General features: G+C 36.5%; 1 protein-coding gene across 1 annotated transcript in view; it reads left to right on the top strand.

The window, feature by feature from the left end:
- Positions 1-9,950, top strand: part of Ttc37 (tetratricopeptide repeat domain 37) — a gene marked incomplete in the record, with an annotated part of 120,039 nt that overhangs the window by 93,210 nt on the left and 16,879 nt on the right. The window contains 2 exon segments of the mRNA XM_029561059.1: positions 2,592-2,713; positions 5,955-6,113. Coding sequence (XP_029416919.1) covers positions 2,592-2,713; positions 5,955-6,113 — 281 coding nt within the window.

The following is a 9,950-nucleotide window of genomic DNA, read 5'->3' as shown; positions in this document are numbered from 1 at the left end:
CTTAGGGAGTCCAGGCGCGGAGAGCTGCGCTGTAGACTTACCCCAAGAGGCCTGAGGATAGTCAAACTTGAAATATTTTATTCCATTTTCTGCTTCAATCGTTTCTGAAGAGAAGTTGGATGTTGTTCTTATCTTTGCACAAGTAAGATAGTTTTTTTTTTTCCCTGGCTTCTTTTAGGAATTTTTCTTTATCTTTGTTTTTGTTTGTTTGTTTGTTTGTTTTTGTATTTTGAAGATGACATACCTGGATTTTTTTTTTTTTTTTTTTTTGAGGGTGGGGGGTTTGTCCTGAGTGTTTTCTCTGAGCTCTGGTTGGTGGTTGTGTCTGACTTTAATTTGGGGGTGTTCTTAGTCATCACAGTTTTAAATATTTTGTCTTTCTTTTCCTTCTGGAATTCCCATTAGGTGTATTTAGACCTTGTGTTGTCCCATGGTTCTTGGAAATTCCATTCTGTTATTTTCAGTATTTTTTATCTTGGGTTTCCAGTTTGAGTGATTTCAGTTGAGAGCTCTGAAATTCAGAAATTCTTTTACTCAGTTGTCTAGTCTATCAGTAAGCCCATTACAGACACTCTAAGTGTTTTTGGTCTCTAGATTTTTGTTTCTTTCTTTCTTTCATAGAATTTCCATTTCTTTGCACTGCACATCAGCTGTTGCATGTTATTTTCTTAATCCATTAAAACCTTTATCATATTAATCATAATTGTTTTATTCCCATCTAATAATTCTAGCATCCCTGACATATGCTAGCATTTCTGCAGCATCTGCCTCTGGGCCTGATGCTGCTTTGTTCTTCAGAGTATATCCTTTACAGCTGTACTTTTTCTCGATCTCTTTGCAATGAGTGAAAGTAAGTGTTGGAAGCAAGCCTTTCATCATATGGTGACAAGGTGGGATACAGGATGCATTTTGTTGTCTCATAGAACTACTCATAAATAGTTCACTGTCTTTTAGGGAGCCCCTCAGCTGTGAACTTCACAGAGCTGCTCCGTCCATCTTTCTGCTGACTTTGACTGAGTAGTCTGGCTCCAGTGGGCCTGAGTTGGGCATTTCCTTTCTTCCATGTGGAAGCCTTTAGTGGAGGCCTAATTATTCCCATCATCTTTTGTCAATAAACATCAGAAGAGTAACTGGAAAACTCTTAAATATTTGTAAACTATATAACATACTTCTAATAACCCAGGTCAAAGAGAAAGTCCAAAAGAAACTTAGAAAGTGTTTTAAGTGAATGAAAATTAACACAGCATGTCAAGACTACACAGTAAGACTAAAGCACTGCTTAGAGGAAGATTGATGTCATTATTTACATTAGGAAAGGAGAAAGACTCAAAATAATGATATCAGCTTCTATCATAGGAATCTAAAAAAAGAAGAGTAAATTAAGAGTAAAGTAAGCAGAATAAAGAAATAATAAAGATGAACTAGAAATTTATTAAATAAAACAGGCGATCCGTGAAATAAAAAACTGGTTCCTTGAGAAGCTTAATAAAAGTGATAATCCTATAGATAGATGAATCAGGAAAAAAAAGAGTACAGGATACCAGTGTTGGAATGAAAGTAGGTATGTCATACCTGGTATAATGTGAATAAGATTCTTATCAACTTTATGCCCTGAAATTTGACAACTCAAAAAAAAAATTCCTTATGACATGGAAAAAGAAATAAAGAGCTATGTTTTTATTAAGGGCTTCTAGATAGTTTAAAATCTCACAAAGAATGCTATAGGACCAGATGGCTTCACTGATGAATTATACCAAACATTAAAGAAAGAAATAATACCAGTTCTATACAAAATTTTCTGGAAAATAAAAGAGATGGAACTCTTTTGAACATTTTCTGTGAGGCCAGCTTTACCCTAATACTAAAACTAAAAACATATAAATAAAGGGCAGAGCATTATCACTTCTGAGCACAAATAGAGAAATTCACAGCACAACTTTAGCATTCAAAGCACATAAGAAAAATAATACATCACAAATCGGGGGTTTGGGGGCCCAGAATTTGAAAGTGAGTGTAATTTACACTAATAGTGGTGAAAGGTGCCATTTATATGAAGTTATAGAAAATGATATCTGATTAGAGTTTCCTGGGGACAGGGGATAAGGGGGTTTGGGTGAGTTAGAGACAGAAGTGATTGCAAAAGGGCAGGAGGGAACTTAGAATGAGGAGCTTATGATATACTTCAATTGTGATGTTCACCAGTGTATGATGGTGTCAGAACTCTTCAAACTGAATAATTAAAATACATGTAGTTTATTTTACTTCATTTTCATTTCAATACATTGTTAAAGATTTTCATTGTTACTATAGATATATTAGTTTTTAAAAATATAAAGTATTCACAGTAAGTCTGACATTCCAATGATACATGTAAGTTTTAAAATACAGGTGGTGGTATACTCCTGTTATTCTGGTACTTGTGCTGAGGCAGGAAGATCATGAGTTTGAGGTCAGCCTGAGCTATATAGATTGTCTCAAAAAAACTAAAATGTGTATGAGTAGTTGAAATCTTGTTAGCAACTAGCTATTCCCTTTGCAATCTCATTATAAGTTTCAGAAATTATAGTAACATTGACTTTTTTGTTTTACAGTTAAGGGCAAAGAATCTTTTGAAAGTTATAACCAATCTCTTGAAAAGTGGTCTCTCTCACAAGCTGTCACTGGCCTACTAGACACAGGAAGACTATCTGATGCAGAGTCTCTGTGCACAAAGGTACTACTGTGGAGTTATGCACTGAAAGTCATGGGCTTTTGTCTTCCTAAAAATGGAGGTGTGTTTGTTATTTAAAGGTGATGGGGGTGATAATAACCAACATTTATTGAATACTTATGACAAGTGAGTCACTCCATTTAGCATTGTTATATTTGAGCTTTACAAAACTTCTATAATGTAGATGTTTATTATTATCACCATTTTTGCAAATCTGAAAATTTAGATATAAGAAAGTATTTACTCAGAAGCTCACAGCTAGAAATAGGGTGCTAGGAGAGTATTTTACCATTGCACTATACCTCATTGACTTGAAATTTTAATTTTTAAGATTTATTTTTAATTTTTTAACGTGTGTATTTTGCCTGCATGTATATAAGTGTACCCCTGTTGTACAATGCCTGTGGAGGTCAGACGAGAACATTGGATTCCTTCAAACTGGAGTTATGAATGGTTGTTAGCTACCATCTGGGTACTGGGAACCAAACTCAGATCCTCTGTAAGAACAACCAGTGCTCTTAGCTGCTGAGCCATCTCTCCAGCCCCACCTCACGGACGTTTTAATAGATCTTTGTATTAGTTACTTTTCTGTTGCTGTGATAGAAACACTTACCCAAGCAATTTTATTAGTTACTTTTCTGTTGCTGTGATAGAAACACTTACCCAAGCAATTTATATAAGGAAGAGTTTATTTGAGCTTACATTTCCAGGGGAATTACAGTCTGTCATGGCAGGGAGGCATGGTGGCTGGAGGTGGCTGGAGCAGGAGCTGTAGAAGCTAAGCTCTCACATCATCACACAGGCACAGGAAGCAAGAGACCAACTGGAGATCAGGCAAGGCTTAAGAATTCTCTAAGCCTACACCCAGTGATGTGCTTCCTCCATGATAACCACACCTTCTAAAACCTCCCCAAACAGCACTACCATCTGGGGACAAAATGTCCAAATACTTGGAGCCTATGGGGGACATTTTCATTCAAATCATTACCATCTTTAACATTTTTGTTTTGGTGTGCAGTTCCCTTGATTTCTGGCTTCTGAACATTGTGTTTTACAGTATCTATTTCTCTTTCCAGCATTCTGAATGGTATAGAGTAACTGTGGAGATTGTTGATTGGGAAACTGTCACTTTTTATGTGCTACGATTGCAGGGCTCTTTCCCTGCAGGCTCTGTGAAGAGATTCTTAGTATCTTGCTCACTTCATAGGGGAGCTCAAAAACTATGTATTAAAAGAATGAATCGGTTTCATGAGCACACTCAAAAATTTAATAGTTCAGGAGGGTTTTAAGCATGGCTTCTTTTGTCTGTGTTAATACTGCATTCACCAGAAAGATCTTGTCCTCTCAGAAGTGGTCTTTGACAGAGAAATAAAAATGGCCTTTTTGAGACAGCGGCTCCCTGTAGCTTCAGCTGGCCTGGAACTCACTATATAGACCAGGCTGGCCTTGAACTCACAGACATCTGCTTACTTCTGCCTCCCCAGTGCTGGGATTAAAAGCATGCACCACTGTAAAAATGGTCTTTTGAAGAGAGTAGTTTTTTTTCTCTTTCAGGTAAAGAACTCCATCTGATCTAAGTTTAGGCATTAATAAGGACATCTAAGGTCAGGCTATTATATCATGAGTGTTTACTAAGCATAAATTAGCCGCTAATGCTCTTTGCTAGAATAAGGAATGCTTCATGAGCTTTTCCTTGTCAATTGTTTCAGTTTCTTCCTTAGAAGAAACTTTAGGCACGTTTGTGATCTAGTGAGTAAACAATAGATAAGCGCTCCAGTGAGAGACAAAGGAAGAAAGGAATATTGTAACTACAGGAGAGTTTGAAGTTTGCTAACGTATAGAAGTAACAGCATTTGATATCAAAATTCTAATTATCCTGATTTGATCATAATATATTGTATTTATGTATTGTTACAGTGCTGCATTCTATAAGTTAACACAAATGCTATGTTAATTATATGTTAATCTAACCCTGACCAAGAAACATCAAACCACTATTTTCTTCTTTAAAAAAACGGGCTGAATTTGGAAAGAATAGGCATCTTTAAAATCCATGAATTTCATATTGTTTCTAATTATGTATGTACTTAATTTTTCTTAGTATTTTGTACTTACTAGTATATGGCATTTATACATTTTGTTAGCTCATGTCTGCATAATATTGACCATTTATTTTAATATTTATCCTATATACTTACATCATTGAGTTCATGTTTGTTAACTTTGCACCCTGTAAACATGAAGCATCCAGTTCTAGTAGCTGATTTTGGTAATTCGCTAAGCCTTTTCCATGTATTTAATCAGGTTTGCAAATAAAAACAACTTTAATCCTAGTAGGGAATGTCCACTTATATATGAAAGGAGATACATATGCATGTGTGCATTTATATAGGGTATTAATAGTAACTTGAGGGGAATAGGGAAAGGAGTCCTTTCTTTTAATTCCAATATCTGAGAAGTCTGTGCCTGGAAGAAACACCTGTCCTAGGTATCTCTGATACAAATTTTAAAAATTTTTAAAAATGCCTCTATGAAGTTTGGGGCTGGGGAGGCAACTTAGTTAGGAGGACCTGAATTCAATCTCTAGAAACCAAAAAGCTTGGCATTGTGGTTTGTACTTGTAATGCCAAAGTTGGAGGTGGAGACAGGCAGATCTTTAGGGCTTTCTGGTTAGGACCTAACCTACTTGGTGAGTTCTAGGCTAGTGAGAGATCTTGTCTCCAAAACAACATAGGTGGCACCTGAGGAACAACTTCCGGGTTTCTCTCTGGCCAACACACACGTGTACTCATACACACGTGAACATGCACACGTATGCACACACACACACACACACACACACACACACACACACACAGAGAATAGGGTATGTTCTACCTTTAATGACCTTTACTCTTAATGGTATATTTTCTTAGTTCAGCTATTTACATTCAGAACCTTAAGTTTTCAGTATATCAACTGAAAATAAACCCAAGTCAACAGGGTATATTAAATCTAAAATGAGTGACTCATATACTGCAACAATAGAATTACTTATGTGAGAGATTATTTAAATGTAGGATTTGATAATCCTAGCTGTTCAGTCTTTTATTTATTTAGCTTTTTTAGTTATTTCTGTTATAGTCAGAAAAGGTTTAAATTTTAAAAATTCTGCTAATGTTGAGCATAGTTTAATTGCTACCTTTTTTTTTTTTTTTAAGCTTAGACCCTATTTGATATGTTTCTATTTGGGGTTTAATTTTAGAATTTAAAAAGTAATCCTGATCAGCCAGCTGTTATTTTACTTTTGAGACAAGTTCAGTGTAAATCACTCCTGGAGTCACAAAAGCCCCTCCCAGATGCTGTACTTGAAGAACTGCAAAAAACAGTCATGTCCAATTCAACCTCTGTTCCAGCTTGGCAGGTGAGTTCTCTACATTCTTACATGAGTCTAAAATTAGAGTATGCTGTGATGCTATCTGAGATCAGGAATATGTTCTGTCTTTGTGTCTTGCTTTTAAACTCATCATATACTTGTCAGTTTCCAGATATAAAGTGTTAATGGTTAGAAATAACAAAGGAAACTAAGTACTACTTTAGGATCTGCTTCTGTAATACTTCAAAATGTTCTCATTTGTTGGTGGTAAATTTCCTCAATTGAAAACAACAGTGAAAATACTTTTACTTGCAGTTGATATGCAGGGGTTAAGGAAGTATTGTAGACATTTAAAAATTTTTTATTGTTTTTTATTTTATGTGTATGCATGTATTGCCTGCATGTAGGTAAGTGCACCCATGTCGTGCAGTGCCCACGGAGGACAGAGGAGGCTGTCAGATCCCCTGGAACTGGGGTTACAGACAATTGTTAACTGCCATGTGGGTGCTGGAATTTGAACCCAGGTCTTCTGCAAGAACAGTCAGTGTTCTTAACCACTGAGTCATCTCTCCAGCCCGGTAGACATTTTATAATAAGAGTACTCTATTAGTTACTTTTCTTGATGCTGTGACAAAATATCTGATAAAGGTAGCTTCAGGAAGGAGGGGTTATTTTGGCTCACAGATGCAGGGCACAGTCCATCATGGCAGGAAGTTGTGGTGGCAGGAACTGGAGGCAGCTGATCGCCTTGCGTCTGAGAGGCAGAGAGTGATGAATGCTGGTGTTCAGCTCAGCTCTCCTCTTTTTTATTCTGTCCAGGACCCTACCCCATGTAGTGGGGTCCTTTTATTCCATGTGAACTGTATCATTCTTTAAGAAAACAAACATACACATGCTCAATTTCCTAAAACTTCAGTTATTACATAATTTAACCTTCTATCTTGTGATGAGATATTGATGAGAATTAAGGGTAGAGAGATCACTGTATATTTATCATTGCTCACCAAAGCAAAGTAGGAGTAGATAATCTGCTGGTGAAAGTCCCTATGACTAAAGCATTGAATAGCCATCATAACCTTGGGTATGGGTTACTTGCAAAGTACCTGAGGAAAAACTGCACAGACAGACAGACAGACACAAACACGCACGCACATCTGGTAAACCTTGATTATCAACTTGATGGTATTTAAAATTGACATGGAAACAAACTTCTGGGCATTTCTGTGATCAGTGATAAATATACAATGACCTCTCTACCCTTAATTCTTCTTCATAATAAAATACAAAGAAGCACATAATTCTTTTATTCAAATTGAGAAAGTATCAAAGAGACTTTTTGGTATAGATTTTATAGAAGTATACTATAGTATATTCTTCATCCCTATCTTTATTTACATCAAATTTTGATATCCCTGCTATAAATAATTAAGAAAATTATCTAATGACATAAAATGAAGTATGAAGGTTAAGCTTCTGCTTTAATCCTTATAGAAAATTGGCACTATTTCCCTTTTAGAAGTTTGTGTTTGAGATTTAGACACTTTAATTCTAAGGTGAGCTAGATATTGGTGATATTATTCTTTATCAAGAGGAGCATTATCTCATCACACTAAAATGGAAGATTGAATGTTAAATTATGTAATAACTGAAGTTTTAGGAAATTGAGCATGTATGTGTGTTTGTTTTCTTAAAGAATGATACAGTTCACATGGAATAAAAGGACCCATCATCAAATTTTTACATATGTGTAGGCCTGTTTAACCATCACCTGTATCAATATCAGAACTCTTCCAGCAACCTAACCTCTCTGGTGGTTGCTGAATTGATATCCTCCTTTAACATACCCTAAAAGAAATACCACTATTCTGACAATCTCACTTATTTCTTGTTTTGCCTATCTTTGAACTTGATATAACTGGAGTAGTCATTTGTATGTCTGTCTGTCTTCACTCAGAGTTGTGTTTGGGGCATTCATTTTGTTTTCTCATGAAGCCAAATGTTTCTTCATCTCATTTTAGGAATATATCATAGTGTGTATCTTTTATTGTTGATGGGTATTTGGGTTGTCTCTAGCTTTGGTTTGCAAATAACAGTAATATGTCCTTGGACATCTATTTTGGATGCTTGTAGAATGTGTGTGTGTGTGTGTGTGTGTGTGTGTGTGTGTCTGTGTCTGTGTGTTTAGATAGGTCTTGCCAAACATTTTCCCATATGTGCATACCAGTTTATATTCATAGAAGCAACCTATTTGCTGGTATTCCCTGATTGCCATTTTTCTTCAGTTTTGCTGGATATGTAAGTAGTGATTTCACCTTACTTCTACCCGATGACTAATGATGTTGAGTAACTTCTCAAATGGCATTGACCTTCTGAATATTCACTTTTGAAGTATCATTTGTGTAAGTTTTAAATTGGCTCTTTTTTTCTTATTCATAACATAAATGAATTATTTATAATGAATTACTGGAACTGATAACATTTATAACTCTAAGGACATTGTTGATACTTAAATTGCACATATTTTCTCACATCTGTGACTCACTTCAGCATTCTCTGAATGCTATTTTTTCCCCCTTTAAACTTTTTAATTAAAGCAGATGCAAACATCTGATTACTTCATCAGATTAGAATAACATGTTTTTGGAAATTGGTATTTTATTTATTTATTTATTTATTTATTTTTATATCACACAGAACATCCCAAACCATCTTATTCAACTATACACCCACTTCCCAGATGGCACCCTCCCATAGCCTCCCTCCCCCGACTAGAGCCCTTATACTCTGATATCCCTGCTACTGTCTGCTGTGTTGTCAGCATCCCCAGCCATTCCCCACTACTTGCCCTTCTGGTGAATCTAGTCAGCCTATCTAGAGGTCTTTGTTTTAGGAGGGTCAGCTATTCCTCATCTAGCAGCAATCAGTTGTCAATATTCCTTTAGATAAGATTGGGGTCTGCTGTTCATTTTCCCAGTTCTTTGCTGGGTTACTATCTGGGCGTCCCTTTGGCCACCCTGGCCAACAACTCAAAAAAAGGTATCTCCTATTTGGCATTTTTGCTTGTTATGTAGCCTTTAGCTATGCATATGAACCCTTAAAAAATTATATTGGCCCTTGTAAACTTTGGTTATACTTTCCTTTTGGGTGTTGAAGGCCATACAGTTGGCCCAGATAAACCAATTTGTTTTTACTCTTAAGGTCGTTTGAGGATCTGTTCCTCAGGGGTCACATGGGCTCTGTGAAGATAAGTCAAAGGTCCTGCTTGACCATTGTTGGCTTTGCTTGTGAGCATGGAGGAAATGATTCCTCTTTGTTGACCCTCCTCTTTGTAGACTGGACACTGGTTCAAGTCCATCTGGTGGGATCTCCTCGGCCTCCTTGATCAAGACGACAGGTGACCCACCACAATTACAGAACATTTTGAGAGATGCTCATAGTCTCCTGGAACTAGTCGACCTAGGAGGGCAAGGAGCAAAAACTGTCCTTTATGTCCCTCTGACCAAATTATTATAGGCCTCAAAATATGTCTTTTAAACATCCAAGAAGGTTAGTTCCATCAGTCTGGTACTTTTAATTACTATGTGTCGTGTAGATAAACCTTGGGCAAAGACCAGTTGTTCTCAGATAAACCTTGCCTAGATATATATTTCTTGATCTGCTATGTATAATTTGTCAGTAGGTTGTAGGAGTAATATTGTCTCACCCCTCCATCATGGTTTTCCCACTTAGGTTGCCCCCATTGCCCCCCTTTCTTCCTTAATAATACCCTTCTCCTAGGGTCCTACCTCTCTTGAGGTCCTTCTTTCCATTTATCCCCTAGGTTCCTTGTATGCCCTTCCCTCCCACCTCCTTAAACTAACCCAATTTTTATACATATCTCCCAAT

The sequence above is a fragment of the Nannospalax galili genome, unplaced genomic scaffold (genome assembly GCF_000622305.1).
Source record: "Nannospalax galili isolate Female #2095 unplaced genomic scaffold, S.galili_v1.0 scaffold393, whole genome shotgun sequence".
Classification (NCBI taxonomy): Eukaryota; Metazoa; Chordata; class Mammalia; order Rodentia; family Spalacidae; genus Nannospalax; species Nannospalax galili.
This window is presented reverse-complemented; position numbering and strand designations above follow the sequence as displayed.